Source organism: Saccopteryx leptura, chromosome 3 (genome assembly GCF_036850995.1).
Source record: "Saccopteryx leptura isolate mSacLep1 chromosome 3, mSacLep1_pri_phased_curated, whole genome shotgun sequence".
Classification (NCBI taxonomy): Eukaryota; Metazoa; Chordata; class Mammalia; order Chiroptera; family Emballonuridae; genus Saccopteryx; species Saccopteryx leptura.
In genome coordinates, this window is record NC_089505.1 from 98,857,251 (window position 1) to 98,882,521 (window position 25,271).

Sequence of the window (25,271 nt, forward strand, 5' to 3'; positions counted from 1 at the left end):
GGCTCAAGCAAGGAGTTATTCGGTCTGCTGAAGGCCTGTGGTCAAGGCACATATGAGAAAGCAATCAATGAACAACTAAGGTGTCGCAACGAAAAACTAATGATTGATGCTTTTCATCTCTCTCTGTTTCTGTCTGTCTGTCCCTATCGATCCCTCTCTCTGACTCTCTCTCTCTGTCCCTGCAAAAAAAAATTTTTTTTTTTTAATTTTAAAAAAGAGAAAGCAATCGATGAGCAACTAAGGTGCTGCAACTATGATGCTTCTCATCTCTCTCTCCCTTCCTGTCTGTAAGTCCCCTGCCTCACAATTTCTTGCTAAAAAAAAATTAAAAATTTTAGAAAAGGCAAGACTGTAGTGACTAGTGACAGCATCTCACTGGTTGCCAGGACCAGATGTAGGGTAGGGGTGAGACAACATGAAATTAGGCAAAAGGGTAATTTTGGGGTAATGAAAATGTTCTCTATTATGATTGTGGTGGTGGTTGCATAACTGTATCTACAGACTTGAGCCAACCATCATCCAGAATCCTATGTCCATCGTGTCTTTGCTCATTTCTTTTTCCCCTTGATTTTTAGAGAGATAGTAAGAGAAAAAGAAGGAGAAAGACATCAATTTGTTATTCCACCCACTCATGTATTGATCCTTTTTGTGTGTGTGTGCAAAAGGAAAAAGGTTTATTCAGGTGCCTTGACCTGGATGAATGGTGGACTCCTGTTTCAAATACCATCTCATTTTTCTGCTCAAGCTGGTTGGTTGTCCTTATAGTGATAGGGAGGGGAAGGCTTTCTTTTTTCTACCCAATATCTTGCTAGCTTTTGGCTGTCTCTGGTGTAAGAACCTCCCCCTGAAGCCATCTTGATCAATGAGGGTAACTCCTAAGTGAACCCTGATTGTCTATGGTAGCAATTATCCCCTTCAGAACTCTAGACCCTTATAGTTTTACAAGGGTAAATGGATGGAGGTCTTGTCTTCTGTAGTTTCTTACTGCTGTCAAGGGAGGTAATCTTACCTATCCCTGAATCCAGAGATTCTTGCTATCTACTTAGTGAAGAAGGAGGTCAAGAAAAGAGGGAGTCCTAGTGGGGTAGCTAAGTTGGTTAGAATGCTGTCCCCCTACGCCAAGGTTGTGGGTTTGATACTTGGTCAGAGCACATACCAATGAATGTATACATAAATGTATACACAAATCAATATTTCTCTCTCTTTCTCTCTCTCTCTTTTCCTCTTTCTCTAAAATAAATAATTTTTAAAAAAACAAATGGAAGGAAGCCTTTATGCAAGGGAGAAGGATTGCTGTCTTCAGAAGGCAGCCTGCACGGCGGTGTCTAAAGAATGGCACTCCTGAACAAGGGAAGCTGGTAGACTGCTTTATTTATATTTCTAGAGGTGTTGTTGCAGATGACCTTTCAAAGTGAGATTACTTTGGACTTGACCAGGCGCTGGTGCAGTGGATAAAGTGTCGGACTGGGATGCAGAGGACCCAGGTTCGAAACCCCGAGGTCGCTGGCTTGAGTGTGGGATCATAGATATAATCCCATGGTCACTAGCTTGAACCCAAAGGTCGCTGGCTTGAAGCCCAAGGTCACTGGCTTGAGTCCAAGGTTGCTGGCTTGAGCAAGGGGTCACTCGCTCTGCTGGAGTCCCCTGGTCAAGGCACATATGAGAAAGCAATCAATGAACAACTAAGGAGCCACAAGAAAGAATTGATGCTTCTCATGTCTCTTCCTTCCTGTCTGTCTGTCTCTATCTGTCCCTCTCTCTAACTTTCTGTGTCTCTGTCACAAAAAACAAAACAAAACAAAAAACAAAGTGAGATTTGGAGTTGATTCTTGTATGTGCCCAGAGCAGGGATTAGACCTGCAACCTTGGCATATCAGGATGACATTCCAACCAACTGAGATACCTGGCTAGGGCCCCTTTGCTTGCTTTTAAAAAAAAATTTTTTTAATTTATTCATTTTAGAGAGGGGAGAGAGGGAGAGAGAGAGAGAAGGAGGGAGGAGCAGGAAGTATCAACTCCCATATGTGCCTTGACCAGGCAAGTGCAGGGTTTCAAATAGGCTATCTCAGCATTCCAGGTCGACGCTTTATCCACTGTACCACCACAGGTCGGGCCTGCTTGCTTTTTTACACAGTTTTATTCACTTACTTGAATTCCTTAAAAAGTATATTTTAGCCCTGGCTGGTTGGCTTAGTGGTAGAGCGTCAGCGTGTAGTCCCGGGTTCAATTCCCGGCCAGGGCACACAGGAGAAGCGCCCATCTGCTTCTCCACCCCTCCCCCTCTCCTTCCTCTCTGTTTCTCTCTTCCCCTCCCACAGCCAAGGCTCCATTGGAGCAAAGATGGCCCGGGGCACTGAAGATGGCTCCATGGCCTCTGCCTCAGGCGCTAGAATGGTTCTGGTTGCAACAGAGCGACGCCCCAGATGGGCAGAGCATCGCCCCCTGGTGGGTATGCCAGGTGGATCCCGGTCGGGCGCATGCAGGAGTCTGACTGCCTCCCCATTTCCAGCTTCGGAAAAAATACAAAAAAAAAAAAAAAGAGAAAAAGTATATTTTATACTTTTAGTTTTTTTAACTCTATAAAAAGTGTAGTAAAAAAAAAAGGGTAGTAAATTGCATTTAATTTCCCAGGGCCTTTGTCTTTTTAAAAAATTTACATTTTTAAGAATTAGCTACAATAAAAATTAAAAAAAGAAGAAGAAAAGTAAGCCCTGGTGGGATAACTCAGTTGGTTAAAGTGTCATCCAGAAGCACAGAGGTTGCCAGTTCGATCCCTGGTCAGGGCACATACAGGACAGATTGATGTTCCTGTCTCTTTCATTAAAAAAAAAAAGAATTATCTACATTGTGGCATGTCACTTGATTAATTCTTTCTGATTGCTAATTAATATTTCATCCTTTGAATATACTACACATGTCCATCTATTCTCCTTGATGGACACTTGAGCTGTAATTGAGAATTAAGGACAGGGATGCCCGGAACATTCTTGTGCACACCTCCTGGGCACATGTGCAAGATTTTCTCGAGGGTTCCATACTAGGAATGGAACTAGGTCACCATGTGAGACTGCTAGGTCACCATGAATTCAGCTTCAGATGTTGCCTCTTCTTTAACCTCATCCCCCACCCCCTACTGTTCATACTGCCTATGCTCCAGCCACACTGACCTCCTTCTTGAACAAGACAAGTCCATTGCAGCCCCCAGACCTTTGCACTTGCTGTCCTCTCCACCTGGAGTGCTTTTCCTTTAGCGCTTTGCATGGTTGGCTTTTACTTATCATCTAGGACTCATTCCTCCTCAGACCAAATGTCACTCTCCCTGCCCCCTATCTAAATGAGTCACCCTCATTCACTTACATGTTATTCTTTTCATAGCACCTACCACCACAATCAGAAATAGTCTTAATTTGTTGTTGTTGATTGGTCGTTGTTTCCCCTACAGAACTCAAGCTCCAGGAGAGCTGGGACCATGTCTTCTTCACAGCTGCAGCTCCTAGTACAGTCTGGTATAGAGAAAGTATGCAACAGAAAAAGTGTTTTATCGAGGTGGATACTAATATCAATCTCATGTTAGAGATGAGAAATCTGTGGCTCAGAGAGGTTAAGCCATGTGCCTAAGGTTGCAGAGCTTGGAGGTGACAGGATTTGGATTCAGGTCTGACCAGTTTTAAACCTCTTTCCTGGAAGAGGCTGGCTGGTTTTGATGTGAACTTTCCTTCCCCCTCTCCTGTTATCAGCAGGCCGCTCAGTGCCACCTGTGTAGCTACAGAGTTCCCTCATGAAGCTACACAGGTGGCATTGTGAAGAACTCTGGGTCCTGCCGTTGGCTGTCATCCCCCCATCTGCAGTGGGTCGGGCCATGGCCTTGGACCATGGGAGACCTGGCCTTCCGTCACCTGTTCCAGGAATGAGGCCCCATCCAGCCCTCCCACCTACCTTCTGCCCCTATATTAGCCTCTCAGATTCTGGGTCACTTTCTTATCAACTCAGAACTCACAATGCTCCAGCTGCTGAGTTTTCTCCTATTGGTGGCCCTTGGTAAGACCCCAGTCTGTGTCTGCACTTCACTGGGTTGGGAGCCCTTGAAGTCCGTCTTGGGTCTCATGAACCTGACATCTGTAAGAGAGGATCTTCAGCTTGTACCTAGGGCATGCTCATGGGACTTCCAGCTTTGTGCTGGAGCAGGATAATGGAGGGGAAGCCGTGGATGGACCAGCTCTGGGGAAAGATTCAAAGGGCTATGGTGGGAGTCCTCAGTGGGGGCAGTAAACACAGTCCAATGGTGAAGAGTTTGGGCTCTGTGGTTAGACTGCTTAGGTTGAAATTTCTGCCTCTTTACTTAACTCTCCAACTCTTCTCTCACAATCTCTGTACCCCACTTCATATTCTGTGATCTAACCTTTTCCTGGTCTCTCCGCCATATTACATTCCAGCTCAGGGGTCACTTTATTTGACTGACAGTAATGGTGACAGACAATGTTAATTGAATGCTTACTATATGCCAGGAAGAATGTTAAAAATGTTTTCTTCTATTATTTCATGTGCTGCTCACAATAATCCATGAGGTTGGTAGTATTATTATCCCCCTTTGCCTATGGGGAAACTGATCTTTAGAGAAGTAAAGTAGCCCATCTTAGAACAAGGGGCAGAGCTGCACTTTGAACTCGGGCAGTCTTTCTCCCAAGTCACCTCTCTTCATGAGAATAGTCATTACTTCTCAAAGGCTCTTAGGCTCTAGACACTGTTCTATTGTTGTTGTTTTTTTTGTTTTTAGATTTTATTTATTAATTTTTATAGAGAGAGGAGAGAGAGAGAGATAAAAAAAAGAGAGAAAGTGGAGGCAGGAGGAGCAGGAAGCATCAACTCCCATATGTGCCTTGACCAGGCAAGCCCAGGGTTTTGAACCGGTGACCTCAGCGTTCCAGGTCGACACTTTATCCACTGCGCTACCATAGGTCAGGCTAGGCACTGTTCTAAGTGAACCAAACCCTTCAGTGTTGCCATGGGAAGACACCACATGCTCATGTCCATTGTTGGACTCCTGGGACTCTTCTCTAGTCCAAATGCTCACTCTTTGATGCCACTATTGAGGTCCAAAGAGGGAAGGGGGTTAGCATGGGGTCACACAGCTAATTTGTAGCACAGCTGGGACTGAGACCCAAGCTGCTTCTTTGCTTTTGGGGGCCCTCTGGCTGACTGACACCTTTACCTCCCTTCCAGCCTCGGGCTGTGGCCGGCCTTCTTACAATCCTTCCAGTCGTGTGGTCAATGGTGAAGATGCGGTCCCCTACAGCTGGCCCTGGCAGGTAAGAGCATTACCGGCGGCACTATTTCCCACCATAGACTCTGTTCCTCATACTCTGACTGAAAGGCATCCAGTCTTAACCCCATTGCTTTGCTTTGCTCCTGGTATTCACTTCAGCTTTCAAAGGTCAGATAACCCTTGGGCAATCTATTTGACGTGGAAGTATTTCCCATTCAACCTGCAACCCTCACTGGTTGTTTGCAAGTTAAAAATAGAATCTGGGTCCTGACTGTGTAGTTCAAGTTGGTTAGAGCTCATCCTGATATGCCAAGGTTGTGGGTTCGATCCCGGGTCAAGGGACATACAAGAATTGGCTAATGAATGCATAGATAAGTGGAACAATAAATTGATGTTTCTCCCTCTCTCCCTTCTTCTCTGTCTGTAAAATTAATATTTTCTTAAAGTAGAATCTGCACACATACAAAAAAATAGAACCTGGAGAGGGCAATGTTAAACCCAAGGATTGGTGCACAAAGTAGAATTTTAGGCTCTATCTATGTATGGTGGGGAGAATTTTGGGGACTCCTCTTTTTTTTATCATCCTTCTTTCCTAAGTGAGAAATGGGGAGGCAGAGAGACAGACTACCACATGCACCCCAACCGGGATCCACCTGGAAAGCCTCTTATGGGACAATTCTCTGCCCATCTGGGGTCACTGCTCTGTTGCTTGGCAACTGAGCTACTTTAGCGCCTGAGGCAAGGCCATGGAGCCATCCTCAGTGCCCAGAGCCAACTTGCTCTAACTGAACCATGGCTGTTGGAGGGGAAGAGAGAGAAAGAGAGAGAAAAGGATGAGGGGAAGGTGTGGCGAAGCAGGTGGTCACTTCTCTTGTGTGCCTTGATCGGGAATCGAACCAGAGACCTCCATACATCAGGCTGACACTCTACCGCTGACTCAACCAGCCAGGGCCGGGGACTCCTTTCTAGACTTCTTGAATTGTATAAAAGGGCTATAAGGTCTAAGAGCAATAAAAGAATGAAAAGCTTTACAGAAGTCAGGGAAGGAGGCACAGAGGGCTAGACTCACTAGACTAACACAGTAACTGCTAGCCACATGTGGCTATTTAAATTCAAATTAATTCAAATTAAATAATGTTAAAAATTCAGTGGCTTAATGCTCAACAGCTACCAGTGGCTAGTGGCTACCATATTGGACAGCCAAAATATAGAACATTTCTATCACCACAGAAAGTCCTATTGGATGGCACTGGTTTACAGCAGGGTCAGCAAACTGATTCTATAAAGGTCCAGAGAGCGACTATTTTAGCTTTTGTTGGCCATATAGTTTTTATTGCAATGACTTAACTCTACCATTGTAGCATGAAAGTGGCCATAGATGATACGTAAATGAATGCATGTGACAACTGTTTCCCAATAACCTTATATACAAAACAGACCATAAGCACAATTGGGCCCACGGGCTATAGTTTGCCAACCCCTGTGGGAGACTGCAAGTGGCAAACCCTTTGCAAGTTTGAGGCTTAGCAAAAGGCTAAGTTCTCCTCCTCACTCCTCCATATTGGCTATGAAGCTAAGTAGTATTTGCACTCATCCCAACCCCCCACCTCACTTGCTTGGTTTAATTGCTAAAGGCTAAGTTTTTCTCCACACCTCCATGTTGGCTGTGATGCTGGATTGTTTCTACTTGTCCTATCCTCCGTGTCCTTCGGAGAGTTCCTGAAGTTAAGATGTTATGTATGGTGGAGGTTTTCTGCACTTGGGAGAATTCTTGGGTTGCCTTGGAAATGTGACTTGGTTTTAATGATCTCTTTGACTTGCTAGTGACTTCACTTTGCCCTATAAGTAAAGCGGTAGGGGGGTGGAGACTCACCTTTGGCAAGCTGTCTTTCCCGTTGCAGAGTCCTCCTGAGCCCATCCTTTTTTTCCCTTTAAGCTTATTTTCTTTTTTAAGATTTCATTTATTTATTTTAGACAGAGCAGAGAGAGAGAGAAGGGAGAGAGAAAGGGGGGAGGAGCAGGAAGCATCAACTCCCATATGTGCCTTGACCAGGATATCAAACCGGCAACCTCAGCGTTTCAGGTCAATGCTTTATCCACTGCGCCACCACAGGTCAGACTAAGCTTATTTTCTTAATTCCACACCGTTCCCACTCAGGACTTGGAATTACTAGCCACGCTGGTTTGTGGCAAACCCCTGGTTCAGATGGAGCTTTTGAAAATCAGAATGTGCCTGACCTGCGGTGGCGCAGTGGATAAAGCGTCGACCTAGAAATGCTGAGGTCGCCGGTTCGAAACCCTGAGCTTGCCTGGTCAAGGCACATATGGGAGTTGATGCTTCCAGCTCCTCCCCCCTTCTCTCTCTCTGTCTCTCCTCTCTCTCTAAAAAAAAAGAAAAGAAAGAAAGAAAATCAGAATGTATCCTTGGCCAGATAGCTCGATTGGTTAGAACCTTGTCCTAAAACACAGAGGCTGCCAGTTTGATCCCTGGTCAGGGCACCTACAGGAACAGCTCAATGTTCCTGTCTGTCTCTCCCCGCTCCCCATACCTCTCTCGCTGAAATCAATGAATTAAAAAAAAAAAAAAAGAAAATCAGAATGTAGAAAATGAGGAGAGAGGCAAAGGACTTGGGGCAGGTGGTGCTTCAGAGGACCCAAGAACCTTGGAAGAACTGGGGTTCAGAAGAACGGGGTCCTGATAGAGCAGAGGGCATTGGGCCTCTTGACACAGGTTAGAGGACAGAAAATGTTCAGATGCCCAGGTAGGTCATAGAGCTGGTGGTTGGAGGGCTTTGGATCGTCAGAATGTGATTTTAATGACAGGGCCACCATGAGCAGCTGTATAGGTTGAGCACTGCATATTTCTTTCCTGCGTGAATGATGTCCTCCAGAGTTGTACAATGCACAACTTATACAGCTATCGGTAGCAAACCTTGTTGTGAGGTTTAAACTGCTTATCTTTCTCCCTCTCTGGCCCCCAGATCTCCCTGCAGTATGAAAAGAATGGCACCTTTCACCACACCTGTGGTGGCAGCCTCATTGCCCCTGACTGGGTCATGACTGCGGGCCACTGCGTCTCGTGAGTTCTCTCAGTTGCCCTGTCCCTGCATGTGATGTAGGCAAGCCAGGGTGGTGGGTGGCCGTGGGAGGGAGGGAAGGGGGCCAGTTAGGCCTGGACCAACCTTACCTCCACTGGCAGGAGCTCCAAGACCTACCAGGTGGTGTTGGGAGAGTATGACCGGGCTGAGAAGGAGGGCCCCGAACAGGTGATCCCCATCAATTCCGAGGACCTCTTTGTGCACCCACTCTGGAACCCCAACTGTGTGGCCTGTGGGTAAGTAACCTCTTTGGCCTGGGACCTAGGAGATCCTCTACTCATCCCTCTGTAACCCAAAGCCAATTCTAAGAAGACTCCAGGGTCAGAGGGGCTAAGTCCAGCAACCTGTGCCCAGGTCACATGCTGAGGGTCAGATCCAGCAGAACCCTACACCAAACCTCTCTCCCTAAGGAGGGGACATCAGGACCCCAGGAGAGGCAGGAACTCCTCCCAAGCCACTTGGCTAGTTGGCTTCGGAACCCAGGATTCCTCTGGAACCTGCTTTCCCAAATCCAAGGGTTCTTCCATTCAATACATATCATTCAGTGCATCCTGGGTTCCCGGGACCAAGGGCAAAAGGAGAAGCACTGAACTAAGATAAGAGCCAGGCTGAAACACTAAGTCACTGCCCTTCACTGGGCTTTAGTTTTACCACTTTCAAGGATGAACTTCTGGGCTTCCTGGGTGTTTATAAAGTTCAAGGAGGCAATCACTAGGTGAGGACACAACGTGGGGTCTCTCAAGCCCCTCAACCATATGCAAAACTGTGTGTCTGAATGGCCCAGCATTTTCTGATGGGAAGGTCCAAGAAGAGTGCAGAACACCTGAAAGTGTAGGACAAGAGTGAGGGGCCATGAGGACCTTGACCTGTCCTCGTGGGGCCCTGGGGTTAAGTGAAGAAAGCTGAAGCAGGTGGATGACAAGCAGGGGCCCTCACAGCATGGTCCCCAGGCTAGCAGTAGCAGCATCCCCTGCAAACTGGTTAGAAATGAGAATTTTTGAGACTCACTCAGACCCCCTGCATCAGAAACCCTGGGGTGCGGCCCAGGCACCCGTGTTTTAACAAGCCTTCCTGGTGATTCTGATGCAGCTAAAGTGTGAGAACCACTGGGGTAAAAGCCGAGGACAATTGTGAAGGCCAAGGGTGAGCAGGAAGCTGAGGGGGCCCCTGAGGGAAAGAGAGAGGGGAAGGGAAGAGTTGGAAGTGAAATATCTGGAGCAAGGGTTGGGAGGTGGGCTTGGCCTGGCTGGAGTACTAGGAGGATCGGGATCGCGTGACTCTTCCCTCCTCCCCAGCAATGACATCGCCCTCATCAAGCTGTCCCGCCCTGCCCAGCTGGGAGACTCAGTCAAGCTTGCCTGCCTCCCTCCTGCCGACGACATCCTGCCCAACGAGGCGCCCTGCTATATCAGCGGCTGGGGCCGGCTCTCTAGTACGTGCTGCCCCTCCACCCGGCCACAGGGACAGTGGGCAGAAAGACAGGGCCTGGGAGCCAGGGTGGAAGGCAACACCAGGACTGGGCCTTGCATGTTTTTTTTCCATTCCTCCTCCAGCAGCAGCCTTCTCCCCTGACACTCCCAAACCTGAATATGTTCAATTGAACATTTTTAGTGTCTCCTGAGTGACAGGTGCTAGGGATGCAGGGAGACAGAGCAGATAGGGTTATGTAACCTGGTGGGAAGAGAGCCCCCATCTTCCCCATCAGAAGAGCTTCCTACCTCCAACCCTCCATCCCACACAGGGGCTCCCAGCCCTGACTCCCAAACCCAGCCCAAACCCTGCATCCCACAGCCCCTGAATCAGCACTCTCTGCCCCACAGCTGGTGGACCACTCCCCGACAAGCTGCAGCAAGCCCTGCTGCCCGTGGTGGACCATGAGCGCTGCTCCAAGTGGGACTGGTGGGGCACCTCCGTGAAGAAGACCATGGTGTGTGCCGGTGGGGACATCCGCTCCGGGTGCAACGTGAGTCAGCTCTCATCTGCCCGCGGGGGTGCTGGGCTACACTTACTCAGTTGGGCAGGCTGGGTCCTGGGGTACCACTGCTGTCTGCTCTGAAGGCGCAGGAGGAATCTTGCCTGCTTGCCCCATTCAGCCTCCAGGCCAAGCAGGACTGGGAGGAAGTCACTTAGTCTAGACACACATCCCCAGCCTAGAGTCATGACCTTTGAATTCTACTCCTAACTCACACACTGACTTGACCTGGGCAAGTTACTGTCCCTCCTTGGTCCTCAGGCTTCCCCATCAGCACAGTAAGGGATACTGACCTCTAAAGTCCTGAAGTTATACTTAAACCAAACAACCACTGTAATATAAGTGAGTATTAACCATAACATGTTGTGAATAATGGGAACTACCATTATTGATTGCTTCCTTTCTACCAGGCATTGTGCTAAAAATTGTATATCTGTCATCTCATTTAATTCTCACAAAATCCCATAAGATGGATACTATTCTCCATCACAAATGAGCAAACTGAGGCTCAGACAGGTCAAGTAATACGGGTTTTTCAAAATCCCTAAAGTCAGAACCAATTCCTGCTCAGACTTGGCTCAACCCCCCACTGCTTTCTGACCATTCCAGGGTGACTCTGGAGGACCCCTTAACTGCCCTGCTGCAGATGGCTCCTGGCAGGTCCATGGTGTGACCAGCTTTGTTTCTGCCTTCGGCTGCAACACCCGCAAGAAGCCCACTGTGTTCACCCGTGTCTCGGCCTTTAACGACTGGATCCAGGAGGTGAGCAGGTGGCTAGCTGCTAGATAGGAGGGCTCCAGGTGCTGCTCTTCCAAGAAGTGCCGAGGGGAAGGGTGAGGGGGTGAGAACAGCAGATCCTAAGGAAGGGCTCAAAGGATCCTAGGTCAGTAGTGAAGGGGCCCTTGGTGACATTCCAGAGGGTTTGGGGATGTTTTCTGCTACAGTGTGGCCCCAAGAATTTTGATGGCTTCTGGGTGGAGCTTTGGACTTCTGCTGAACTTATTTAAACAAGTGTTTATGAAGTGTCTCCTCTGGTCCAGTTCTTTTCTTGTCATGAAGGACAAAGCAGTGTGTCCAAGGGCTGCCTCGTGGGGGGACAGATAATTAAATGAGCAACAATGATGAGCTGTGATAGGAGAAGCTCAGGCCCCAGTGAGAGTGCAAATATCAGCTGGGGGTGAATGATCGAGGGATTAATAATGTTTGTAATAGTAATAACTACCATTTATTAACTACTAAAATATGTATCAGGCACTGTAATGAGCATCTTAGTTAATAGTTTAATTAAAAAAAAACCCATGCAGTGACTACTATGATTGCCCCCCCCCATTATACAGATGAAGAAACTGAGGCTCAGAGAGGTCAAGTCACTCTCCCAGGGTCACACAGCTAATGAATGGGATGGCTGGAGTTGAACCCAGTTCCATCTGGCTTCAGAACCTGGCTTTTTAACTAGACGATCTGGGTTTCCCCCCCATTTTTACAGACCATGGCAAGCCACTAGAAGCAAGGCCTGGGTGACAGTACGAATCCATACTCTGCAAATAAAATAATAAAGATCTTTTAGAAAATCCAAACTTGAGTTTTGCTTCCTTATTTGACTTACCTCTTCCTCTCCAGCCCTTTCCTAAAAGTGTAGCCTTCTTGTATGAAGATGAGAAAAAAATAATGAGACCCAGAGAGAATCAGGGAGTTGCTACAAGGTGACCAACCATCCCAGTTTGTCTGGGAGTAGGAGGTTCCCAGGACACAGGACTTTCAGTGCTGAAACTGGGAGAGTTCTGGGAAGTTGGTCACCTTCTATAGCCACACACAATCATTGGCTTGTTAAGGCAGGCCAAAAAACACGGTAGAATCTGCAGAAAAACTGACTCTGCCAGCTCCTTGGGAGGGTCCATGGAGGTGGAACAGGAAGGGCCATGTGTTTTCTGCTTTCACTGATGGGTTGGGGCAAGAGGACTAGAGTCATCATTCATTCAACAAACATTCATTCCTTGTTCCAGAGAAGGACTCAGTGGGGGAAGATGATGTGGGTCTTGCCCTGAAATAGCACATTACTTATATATAAATAAACATATTAAAACCCATTAAAACATTTACTAGCACCTTCCTTGTGGAAAGTTCAGTACAGAGGTGAGTAGGTCAACCTGGGGAGAGCCCTTGTAGGGCCCTGCGGACAGACGCACACACAGATTCTCATGCAATGCTGGCAATGAGGCCGGAAGCCTTTAAGCTGTTATTGAGGTCCAAGACTGCTGCCACGTGACCAAAAGCAACATTCAAAACAACTAATTCGGCCCTGGCCGGTTGGCTCAGTGGTAGAGCGTCGGCCTGGTGTGCGGAAGTCCCGGGTTCGATTCCTGGCCAGGGCACACAGGAGACGCGCCCATCTGCTTCTCCACCCCTCCCCCTCTCCTTCCTCTCTGTCTCTCTCTTCCCCTCCCGCAGCCGAGGCTCCATTGGAGCAAAAGGTGGCCTGGGTGCTGAGGATGGCTCCTTGGCCTCTGCCCCAGGCGCTAGAGTGGCTCTGGTCACGACAGAGTGACGCCCTGGATGGGCAGAGCATCGTTCCCTGGTGGGCGTGCCAGATGGATCCCAGTCGGGCGCTTGCAGGAGTCTGTCTGACTGCCTCCCCGTTTCCAGCTTCAGAAAAATACAAAAAAAAACCCCACAACTAATTCGCCTGACCAGGCAGTGGCGCAATGGATAGAGCGTCGGACTGGGATGCAGAAGACCCAGGTTCGAGACCCCGAGGTCGCCAGCTTGAGTGCGGGCTCATCTGGTTTGAGCAAAAGCCTACCAGCTTGAACCCAAGGTCGCTGGCTCCAGCAAGGTGTTACTCAGTCTGCTGAAGGCCTGCGGTTAAGGCACATATGAGAAAGCAATCAATGAACAACTAAGGTGTTGCAACGCGCAATGAAAAACTAATGATTGATGCTTCTCATCTCTCTTTGTTCTTGTTTATCTGTCCCTGTCTATCCCTCTCTCTGACTCACTCTCTGTCTCTGTAAAAAATAAATAAAAAACAACAACAAAAACAACTAATTCCTTTACTCATGTTTTTCCTGAATGCTGTGAAAGGAAATACGGTCCCAGTGAGAACACACATATATAATTTTTTTAAATTTATTTTTCTTATTATTTTTTATTAATTCATTTTTAGAGAGAGAGTAGAGAGAGAGAGAGAGAAGAAAGGGAGGAGCAGGAAGCATCAACTCCTGTATGTGCCTTGACCAGGGAAGCCTGGGGTTTCGAACCGGCCAACTCAGCATTCCAGGTTGATGCTTTATCCACTGTGCTACCACAGGTCAGGCTATAATTTTTTATTTATTTAATTTAATTTTTTTACAGAGACAGAGAGAGAGTCAGAGTGAGGGATAGACAGGGACAGACAGACAGGAACGGAGAGATAAGAAGCATCAATCATTAGTTTTTTGTTGCACATTGCGACACCTTAGTTGTTCATTGATTGCTTTCTCATATGTGCCTTGACTGTGGGCCTTCAGCAGACCGAGTAACCCTTGCTTGAGCCAGCGACCTTGAGTCCAAGCTGGTGAATTTTTGCTCAAACCAGATGAGCCCACGCTCAAGCTGGCGACCTCGGGGTCTCGAACCTGGGTCTTCCGCATCCCAGTCTGACGCTCTATCCACTGCGCCACCGCCTGGTCAGGCCAGACTATAATTTTTCTACATTTTTTTTTTAATTTTAATTTTTTAATTTTATTTTTATTTTTACAGAGACAGAGAGTGAGTCAGAGTGAGAGATAGACAGGGACAGACAGACAGGAATGGAGAGATGAGAAGCATCAATCATTAGTTTTTTGTTGCACATTGTGACACCTTAGTTGTTCATTGATTGCTTTCTCATATGTGCCCTGACCATGGGCCTTCAGCAGACCGAGTAACCCCTTGCTTGAGCCAGCGACCTTGGGTCCAAGCTGGAGAATTTTTGCTCAAACCAGATGAGCCCACGCTCAAGCTGGCGACCTCGGGGTCTCGAACCTGGGTCTTCCGCATCCCAGTTCGATGCTCTATCCACTGTGCCACCGCCTGGTCAGGCCAGACTATAATTTTTAATATTAATGTTCCATTGCTCCCACTTCTAATTTTGAAAGTTTAAAAGGTACAACATAGCAAATAATATAGGACACACCCAGGTAGCTTTCATCTAGAATTAACAAATTTCACATTTTTGCTTCGTATTTTCTAAATTGATAACTACAGTTAAAGTAGAGGCTCCTTTGTACTCTTCCCAGGGGTCACCAACATCATGGGTGTGGGGTCATCAACCCTATTTCTGCTTTCCCTTTAGGGAACATAGTAGGCTAGCTCTTGCCTGCCCCCTTGAAGCTGGGTTTGGCCATGTGACTTGCTCTGGCCAAGGAGAAGATCTGAGAGACAAGATGAATTGCTATGCTCTCTCCCTTTGCTCTGGCAACTGGTCACTCCTGGTCAGGCTGGTCCCAGAGCTAGGAGACAAGGAGCAGAGCCTCTGCTGACCCCTGCTGGACATGTGGCACAAACAAGAAATAAGCTCTTAACACCGTGATGATAAACCTATGATACGCGTAGCCATTTTTGATGACACGCAGCTTCATGCGGCCACATACCAGAGAAGTATGGGGCCGCATGCCGAGAAGGACGTTTCATCCTCGGCTCCTGCATGGCCAGGTGCAGTAGCCAAGGATAAAACATTTGCTGTAGTGTAGACCAGTGATTTTCAACCTTTTTTGAGCCGTGGCACATTTTTTACATTTACAAAATCCTGGGGCACACCACCTACCAAAATGACACAAAATGACACTCTAACACAGTACATATTATACATATAGTTAATAATATAGTTTCTAAATGTATTTATACTCACTTAGTGTGAAACCTGGGCCTGTTTCGATGAACACAAAAGGGATATCCTGGCAGGAATGGTAGAAAGACACACACGAAGCTCTTCCTCAATAGTTCTCAGTCTCTCTCTGTTTTTAGTTTTTATCGCAGTCAAGCTTAAGAAGCTCAGCTCACATAGATATGTAGTTGAAAACGGGAGCAATGTCAAAATAGCTTTGTTGGCCAGAATGGGGAACTCCTTGGCAACAGATAACCAAAAACTGTCCAAAGGAAGATCAGCAAACTTTAGCTTTAAAGTTAGATAACATTGTGATGCATTGTATATCACCCTCTGCGGGGGCCTCTTTTAAAAAGAAAAAGGTCAAATATCTATATACACCATCAGGATAGACAAAACCAGCTGAGGCTGAGGCTTCATCTAGTGGTGGCAACATTTACCTCCAGTCCTGACCAGGATTAGAAATCGGGACCAGCCTGAACGGGCGGTGGCGCAGTGGATAGAGCGTCGGACTGGGATGCAGAGGACCCGGGTTCGAGACCCCGAGGTCGCCAACTTGAGCGCGGGCTCACCTGGTTTGAGCAAAAGCTCACCAGCTTGGACCCAAGGTTGCTGGCTCAAGCAAGGGGTTACTCAGTCTGCTGTAGCCCCATGGTCAAGGCACATATGAGAAAGCATTCAATGAACAACTAAAGTGTCGCAATGCGCAACAAAAAACTAATGATTGATGCTTCTCATCTCTCCGTTCCTGTCTGTCTGTCCCTGTCTATCCCTTTCACTGACTCTCTCTCTCTGTCTCTGTAAAAAAAACAAAATAAATAAATAATAATAATCTTAGAAATCGGGACCATGGGGAGGAGTAGCAGCTTCAACTACTCGCTATGGCCACACAATGACAAGTGCGCGGCAGCCCATATTGGTTCATCGCTAGTGGTCGGGATGAATCCTAGAAGGTGATTGGCCAGTGAGCGTTCCCTGTGCCTCCACTCTTCCTGTCGCTGATAGCTGGAGGGATTGTGAGGGGAATGTTTATGTTCGGATGGAGGAGGCTGGCGGCGGGCCGGATAAACAGCTTCCACGGGTCGTATCCGGCACGCGGGCCATAGTTTGGGGACCCATGTTTAATTTCCCCATGGCACACCTGACCATGTCTCACGGCACACTGGTTGAAAAACACTGGTGTAGACACTCTGTGCCGGAGGTCTGTAGGCCAAAACAACAGAACTCCGGCATACAGCATCTAGTTCTGGGACTTCCAGTTAGGCCGTTAGGGGATCTTTGACCTCACTTCCAGCCGGCGGAGCAGGGAGCAGTGGAATGCCACAGGGGACGCATCTCTGAGGGCCCTGTGATCGCCATTACCAGCAACCACATAACCACAGCAACCATCATCCAATCTACTGTTCTGGGGTGTCATGGATTTTTAATTGACCATCATTACTGAGATAAGTGAGGAGAGGCTGGGAGAGGTGAGGGCCTGTGCTATGGGTGCTGTTTCCGCCATTAGAAATAGCAGCAGCCATCTTAATTTACATAAGATGCAACTTGCAGAATTTCAAGACAGCATCTGGGCTCAGGTGTTTGTCGACTTGAGGTCAAAGCTTGAGAAACTAGAAAGATGCCGCTTGGAGAATCAAGAGGAGTGCCACTACGAACAGGAAATTTGGAGCGCCTGGAACCGATTAACAGACACTTTTAGCACCCTGAAAAATATAGCAATGGCTTTCCTCACAATTTTTTCCTCTATGTACTTTTGTGAGACCTTATTCTCAGCATTAAATAATATCAAAACCAACAAAAGAAGCAAATTGACAGATGAAGTTAGTAGTGCTTGCTTGGGCTTGAAGTGTACAAAATACTAACCTTCAATTGAAGATTTAGCCAATGAAATTCAGCAACAAAAAAGTCACTAATAGGCAGGTTAGTTAAAGAATTCCCCTTCCCCTCACTTATCTTAGTTCACGGCACCCCACACAAGTTAAATAATATCAAGATCAACAAAAGAAACCGACTGACAAATGAACAAAGAAGTCACTAAGCAGGTAAGTTAAATAATTAGTTTTTGTTTTATTAACTACATTATATTTATAATTGTTATATATTACAATTATACATTTTTGTTATTTAAACTATAAATATCATGAAATTATGGTTTTTTTCTTGAAGTGACCCACCACCCGAGTTATGCTCGGTTTTTTGGCGAATTTTGACACACCAAGCTCAAAAGATTGCCCATCACTGTCTTATCATCTACTGTGATTTGTGGTGTTTGTTACCAAAGCACGGCCCTAACTCAGAGGTTGGGAACCTTTTTGGCTGAGAGAGCCATGAATGCCACATATTTTAAAATGTAATTCCGTGAAAGCCATAAAATATGTTTAACACTAAATACAAGTATATGTGTGCATTTTATGTAAGACCAACACTTTTATTTATTTTTTTTATTTTTTATTTTTTTGTATTTTTCTGAAGCTGGAAACAGGGAGAGACAGTCAGACAGACTCTCGCATGCGCCCGACTGGGATCCACCCGGCACGCCCACCAGGGGCGAAGCTCTGCCCACCAGGGGGCGATGCTCTGCCCCTCTGGGGCATCGCTCTGCTGCAACCAGAGCCACTCTAGCGCCTGGGGCAGAAGCCAAGGAACCATCCCTAGTGCCCGGGCCATCTTTGCTCCAATAGAGCCTTGGCTGCGGGAGGGGAAGAGAGAGACAGAGAGGAAGGGGGGGTGGAGAAGCAAATGGGTGCTTCTCCTATGTGCCCTGGCCGGGAATTGAACCCGGGTCCCCTGCACGCCAGGCCGACGCTCTACCGCTGAGCCAACCAGCCAGGGCCAGACCAACACTTTTAAAGTACAATGAATCTCTGAATTCTTTTTAATAATGTTGTTATGCTGTTGCTAACCAATGATGAATAAAGTACTTCTTACCATTAATGTGACTTCTGGTGCTGCATAGTTTTGCTGATGGCTTTGTAGTCTGGTTGATATGTGGTGAGGTTAAGCTTCATGCAGGTGTTGAGACTTCTATCCGTTAAACGTGATCGTAGGTTGGTCTTAACATTCTTTAGATGTGAGAAAGACTGCTCACATGCATACATAGAGCCAAACATTGTCAGCATAGCAATACTCACACGCTGCAGTGTGTGGTATGTGACCGGAAGCGCGTTCCAAGTTTTGACAATCAGCTGATCCGCGGGTTGAAGTTTTTTCATTTCTCCCCACTGTGTTTGCTCGCCAACTCTGCTTGCTGTCGTGCTAGTCTTTCCAAATCTTCATTCAGTGACTTGAACTTATTCACCCACATGTCTGAGGCATTCAGATCAGCAGCTTGTAGCTCAAAATCTCTGACGGAGACACTGGGGATGTAACTCAGGTCGGCGCTGTCCACTGCATACTCGTGTGGATGGGTGATGAACTTAAAAAGATGACTACGCTCACGAAATTCTCCAAAGCACACTTTGAATGACTGCAGGAGATTAGATGTGAAGCCTGCTAGCTGCTGGAGATCAAGATGTTGAGCAGGGTCACTTGCTGTGCATGCATCTTTAAACTCTCCCAGTTTTTCAAGTGTAGTAAACGACCTATTTCAATGTCGGGGATGAAGAGTTCCAGCTTGTTTTCAAATGAAAACACTGCTTGTTGAAGAGATAAGACTGTATTTCCAATGCCTTGCATTTTCACATTGAGCTAGTTCAGATGTTCAGTCTTGTCCATGAGATAGTAGAACTTCAGGAGCCACTCAGTGTTAGCTAACTCAGGATGCTTGACAGTTTTCATTTCAAGAAAAGTCTGGATTTCACTCAGACAAGCCACGAAATGGCTGAGCACCTTCCCTCTTGACAACCAACACACATTGCTGTGCAGAAGCAGACCAGGATAATTATTCCCAACTTCATCCATCAGTGTTTCAAACTGGCAATCATTTAAAGCTCGGGCAACAATAAAGTTGACCACCCGAATGACCAGCGACATCACCTCACCAAGCTGCTTGCCACACATCTGAGCACAAAGCGCCTCCTGATGTAGGATGCAGTGAAAACTTAGGATGGGTCTCTTTTCATGTTCACGAAGAAGTGCTATGAATCTTCTGTTTCTCCTCACTATGCACGGAGCACCATCAGTACACACCGAAATAAGTTTATCCGTCAGTAGATTTTTTCTTCTTTTTTTTGGTAGATTTTTGTCTTTAGTGAACTCAGTGAAAGACTTGAATAAATCCACCCCTCTTGTTTCTTTCATAGGCAAAACAGCAAGACTTGCCTCACGTAGTGTGGCACTGACAGCATACCTTGCAATCACGCTGAACTGGAATAAATGGCTTATGTCTGTCGACTCATCCAAAGCGAGAGAAAAGAATGGTGCTGCATTTATGTCCTTCACTTGTGTTGCCTCAATTTGATTTGTCATCATGATGGTACGATTGTGAACAGTTCTTGCCGACAGAGGCATGTCTTTTATTTGTTTGATTATCTTGTCTTTATCTGAAAAGTCGTCAAAAAGTTCATTGGTAACATCCTGCATGAATGTGTTGGCATACTCCCCATCTGTGAATGGCTTTCCGTTTCTCACAATTGCTAAAGCACCAGCAAAGCTAGTGAAATTTCAGTCACCTTGTTGGGTCCAAACACAGAGTTGCTGCTGACTAGCTTGCACTCTGCACAGTAGCTCTTGACATGCTTTCTTCCTGCTTTTCCCCACTGGATATTTCGATACAAACGTAGTATGGCGTGTGTTGAAGTGCACTTTATATTTGACCATTTCATCGATGCAATTTTATCATTGCATATTAGACACACTGCAGAACCTGCTCTCTTCACAAAGGTGAATTCCTCTGTTCATTCCTGCTGAAAAGTACAACACTCCTCATCTTTTTTTCTTTTAGCCATCTTCATCAAAAGGGTTTCTGCAATTAGCAAGCTGACTACTTGATTAAAAGGAGGGAAGTTTACTTCCTGACCTCACAACGACCCATATATGTTGCGCATTATCCAATAAAAATTTGGTGTTGTCCCGGAGGACAGCTGTGATTGGCTCCAGCTACCCACAACCATGAATATGAGCTGTAGGAAATGAATGGATTGTAATACATGAGAATGTTTTATATTTTTATTTTTTATTTTATTTATTTTATTTTTAAAGAGACAGAGTCAGAAAGAGGGATAGATAGGGACAGAAGACAGGAACAGAGACAGATGAGAAGCATCAATCATCAGTTTTTCATTGTGACACCTTAGTTGTTCATTGATTGCTTTCTCATATGTGCCTTAACTGTGGGTCTTCAGCAGACCGAGTAACCCCTTGCACAAGCCAGCGACCTTGGGTCCAAGCTGGTGAGCTTTTTGCTCAAACCAGATGAGCCCGTGCTCAAGCTGGCAACCTTGGGGTCCTCCGCATCCCAGTCCAACGTTCTATCCACTGCGCCACTGCCTAGTTAGGCGAGAATGTTTTATATTTTTAATGTTATTATTATTTTTATTAAAGATTTGTCTGCGAGCCAGATGCAGCAATCAAAAGAGCCACATCTAGCTCGTGAGCCATAGGTTCCTGACCCCTGCCCTAACTGATCCTGACTGAAAAAAAATGAGTTTGATTTATATCCTTCTACTCCATGCTGTTATATTTATATTGTGCATATAAATATTCATAAACAATATATTGCATTGTTTGAGTTTTTAAAAATATATGCATGGAAATGAACTCAAAGATACAGAGAATAGACTGATAGTTGCCAGAGGGGAAGGGAGTTGGGGGACTGAGTGAAAAAAATGAAAGGGATGAGAATTACAAATTGGTAGTTACAAAATAGTTAGGGGGATGCAGAGTACAGCAGAGGGAATAGAGTCAGTAATATTGTAATAACTATGTATGGTGCCAGGTGGGTACTGGAAATACCAGTGGAATCACCTTGTAAATTATATGATTGTCTAACAACTATACTGTACCCTGAAACTATACAAAATAATATTGAATGTGAACCATAATTTTAAAAAAATTTTGAAATTGCAGTAGGCCAGAGCAACTCATAATTGTCCAGATCCTGAGTGAGAATGGTGCAGAATGAAGAAATAAACTCAGAGAAAAGAAGTACGGGATTGGGAGGTCTCTACAAGCTGATAGCAAGCCAGAGCAAAGCAAAACCCCTGGTTTGCTTTATTATATTGTGCAGAGTTGTATGCAAATAAGGAAGTCTCCTATACAAAGTTACATATCTGAGGCATAAACAGGAATCCTCTTAAGGCATAAGGAATCACCCCACCATTCATTACTGAAATCAACCAACAGCAGAACAAACAAAGGGTGAGAGGAAGGGCCTGTAAATTGCCTCTAGCAACTTAATCAAACAGTCAGAGGTTGAAGGGAAGAGCTTAGTTAGCCTTTAGCAACTTAATCAAGCAAGTGAAGTGGGGAATGGGCAATGACCCTGTCAGCTTACTGCCAGTCCCCCACACTTCTGTCCCCTACAAATCTAAACTGCAAGGACCCTGTCAGCTTGCAGTCTCCCACATGAAATAGAATAAATAAAAACACATGCAGGGCTTTATGCCATGTGGATGATTTTGCTTCTTTTAGTCAACATTATGTTTCTGAGGTCGCAGGCTGATTTCTACACCTCTAGATCACTGCGGCTGGCTTGGTAGAGTAGCCCATTGCATAACAACACTAGTTATTTATCTTTCTCCTCCTACTGATGGACATTCACAACAGGGCCAACTTTTTTTGTGATTGCAAATAGTGCCTCAATGAATGTCCTTGGACATATCTCTAGGTGCACGTTTGAATTTCTCTAGGGTATATTCTGAGAAACAAACGCAATTGCTGAGTGGGGGGTGTTCTTTTGCAACTTTATAATTGCCAAATTGCTCTCCAAGACTTCTCCATTTGTTTTTTCTTTTCCAATCCACCATCTCCATATATTTCAACTGCCCCACATTTTTCTCCCAAAAACCCTTCCTGGAATTGCAAGTTTCTCCCACAAAACCAAAACTCTCCTCCCGCCCCCCCCCCCACTCCAGCTCCTACAAAAACCCAAGAATTGGTCTGGTAAGTTGGGAGTGAGGGCCAGGAAGAAACTGCGTCAATCAGAGAAGAGACTGCTGTGTCATGGGAGTGTAGGGGAGAGTGGGAGAAATTCTGGAATCAGCGTATGTTAATTATTTGTATTTAGTTAGACAGACAGTGCCAGGTGATATATATAACTGTCAGGTGTTCCCAAGGCACAGCAGGGTTACAAAAGCTGAGTACTTCTTCCTAATGGATCAGGGAAGAGCCCTTAGACAATTTTCCAAAATAATTTTAGGATAAAGGGCAGTCATATTGTTATAAAGTACCGCACCCCAGATTCTGAAAGGCACTGTACCTCTCACTTCATCGAGTTCACGTAGAGACACCTAGTCCAGATGAATTTTGAAGTTTTATTAGAGAAGAAAAATTTAAATATGCCAGCCGCATATGGCTGACACAGGGCATCTGCAGGTCCAAATCGTGCAGTCCCAAAAATAGTTCAGGGGCTGTTCATATACCCTGATCACACACGGGTGGGGGAGAGCATGACCTCATGGTACAAGTTGGTAACATTTGTTTAGGGGATACACAGAAACATTAAGAACTTTCAAGGTAACACAATGAAAGATGTTTACAAATCTTTCAGGGTTCATCTTCCCTCACTAGCCTAGAGGTATTTTACCCTGAAGATTCCAGGGAGGGGGAGGAACTACAGTCAATGCAAGGTGGTATGTAAATTCTGCCTCCTAGCCTGACTAGGTGGTGGCGCAGTGGATAGAGTGTTGAACTGGGATGCAGAGGACCCAGGTTTGAGACCCCGAGGTCGCCAGCTTGAGCGCGAGCTCATCTGGCTTGAGCAAAAAGCTCACCAGCTGGCAGAAAAATACAAAAAAAAGCTCACCAGCTGGGCCCCAAGGCCCCTGGCTCCAGCAAGGGGTTGTTCAGTCTGCTGAAGGCCTGCGGTCAAGGCACATATGAGAAAGCAATCAATGAACAACTAAGGTGTCGCAACGAAAAAGTGATGTTTGATTCTTCTTGTCTCTCTTCGTCCCTGTCTATCCCTCTCTCTGACTCTCTCTGTCCCTGTAAAAAAAAAAAAAAAAAAAATCTGCCTTCTATTGAAAGAGAAGTTTCTAGGTTAACCATTATTTTAGATTTAAAACTGAATGACCCATTGTTCTTGCAAGCCAGAAACTTCTACATTCTTCTCCCTCCCCTTCCTAAAGCCTGACCTTTCCTCCCAGAATATCAATATCAATTTTCAGCTTTTTGGTACCTTACAACAATATGTGTAAAATTCTATACAGTGGCTGGGCAGAATGTCCTCGGGCCCTCTACCCAGCACCAGGAGGAGACTGAGAACTGCTATGACACCTTCCTTATATATGGGCAACAGAGAGTTAGGGAATCTTGCCTTAAAGTGCTAACAACTTTATCAATAACTTAATTTCCACTTGTTTAACCTCCAAGTCTCAACGATTCAAATTCTTTAAAAATCACATACATGCCTGACCTGTGGTGGCGCAGTGGATGAAACATCGACCTGGAATGCTGAGTTGCTGGTTCAAAAACCTGGGCTTGCCTGACCTGTGGTGGCACAGTGGATAAAGTGTAGACCTGGAAATGCTGAGGTCGCCAGTTTGAAACCCTGGGCTTGCCTGGTCAAGGCACATATGGGAGTTGATGCTTCCAGCTCCTCCCCCCTTCTCTGTCTCTCTGTTTCTCTCTCTCTCTCTCCTCTCTAAAAATGAGTAAATAAAATTAAAAACAACAACAACAACAAAAAAAACCTGGGCTTACCCGGTCAAGGCACATACGAGAAGCAACTATGAGTTAATGCTTCCTGCTCCCCGTCCTTCTGGCTCTCTCCTCTCTCTAAAATTCAATAAATAAAAAATTTAAAAATCACATACTGTCATTATCTTGGCCAGATACCACGATTGGTTAGAGCATTGTCCTGATAGGCAAAGGTTGCAGGTTGAATCCCTAGTCAGGGCACATATAGAAACAGATCAGTGTTTGTCTCTCTCTCTCTCTCTCTTTCTTTCCCTCTCTCCCTAAAATCAACAAATAATAAAACTCATATAGTCAAGGTTTCTGGTCAAGATGACAGACTACGTAAATGCATACTCACATCCTCCCACAACCACATCAGAATTACAACTAAACTACTGAACAACCATCATTCAGAACTGCCTGAAATCTAGCTGAACAGAAAAGTCCTATAACTAAGGAGAAAAGAACAGGGGTCCCCAAACTACGGCCCGCGGGCCACATGCGGCCCCTTGAGGCCATTTATCCGGCCCCCACTGCACTTCCGGAAGGGGCACCTCTTTCATTGGTGGTCAGTGAAAGGAGCACATTGACCATCTCATTAGCCAAAAGCAGGCCCGTAGTTCCCATTGAAATACTGGTCAGTTTCTTGATTTAAATTTACTTGTTTTTTATTTTAAATATTGTATTTGTTCCCGTTTTGTTTTTTTACTTTAAAATAAGATATGTGCAGTGTGCATAGGGATTTGTTCATAGTTTTTTTTATAATCCGGCCCTCCAACGGTCTGAGGGACAGTGAACTGGCCCCCTGTGTAAAAAGTTTGGGGACCCCTGGAAAAGAAGAAGCCACAACAAGACTGCTACACAGGGTAGCAGTCTCCAACATGGTAATTACTAATTTAAAGATGATATTTGTTGTTTTGTTTTTTGGGGTTTTTTTTTGTATTTTTCTGAAGCTGGAAACTGGGAGGCAGTCAGACAGACTCCCGCATGCGCCCGACTGGGATCCACCCGGCATGCCCACCAGGGGGCGATGCTCCGCCCATCCGGGCGTCGCGCTCTGTTGCAACCAGAGTCATTCTAGCGCCTGAGGCAGAGGCCATAGAGCCATCCCCAGCACCTGGGCCATCCTTGCTCCAATGGAGCCTCGGTTGCGGGAGGGGAAGAGAGAGACAGAGAGGAAGGAGGAAGGAGAGGGGGAGGGGTGGAGAAGAAGAGAGAGACAGAGAGGAAAGAGAGGGGGAGGGGTGGAGAAGCAGATGGGTGCCTCTCCTGTGTGCCCCGGCCGGGAATTGAACCCGGGACTTCCGCACACCAGGC

At 46.1% G+C, this 25,271-nt stretch overlaps 1 protein-coding gene across 2 annotated transcripts; it reads left to right on the forward strand.

The window, feature by feature from the left end:
• Positions 1–3,913: 3,913 nt before the first annotated feature.
• Positions 3,914–11,910, forward strand: LOC136399750 (chymotrypsin-like elastase family member 3B). Of its 2 annotated transcripts, none has more exons than XM_066375360.1 (8): positions 3,914–4,038; positions 5,221–5,306; positions 8,245–8,342; positions 8,463–8,597; positions 9,657–9,793; positions 10,182–10,324; positions 10,943–11,095; positions 11,671–11,910. In XM_066375360.1, the coding sequence occupies exons 1-8, from the start codon at positions 3,999–4,001 to the stop codon at positions 11,746–11,748; spliced, it is 870 nt and encodes a 289-aa protein (XP_066231457.1). In that variant the 5' UTR covers positions 3,914–3,998; the 3' UTR covers positions 11,749–11,910. The 2 variants fall into 2 exon arrangements, with proteins under 2 accessions (XP_066231457.1, XP_066231458.1); XM_066375361.1 differs by having other exon boundaries at positions 3,921–4,038; positions 11,820–11,910.
• Positions 11,911–25,271: the final 13,361 nt, after the last annotated feature.

Bases quoted from the DNA above. Each gene is read 5' to 3' on its own strand.
- LOC136399750 (XM_066375360.1), top strand. From the start codon at position 3,999: ATGCTCCAGCTGCTGAGTTTTCTCCTATTGGTGGCCCTTG. The intron at 8,598-9,656 runs GTAAGTAACCTC...CCTCCTCCCCAG, and splicing joins CCCAACTGTGTGGCCTGTGG to CAATGACATCGCCCTCATCA. The intron at 9,794-10,181 runs GTACGTGCTGCC...TCTGCCCCACAG, and splicing joins CGGCTGGGGCCGGCTCTCTA to CTGGTGGACCACTCCCCGAC.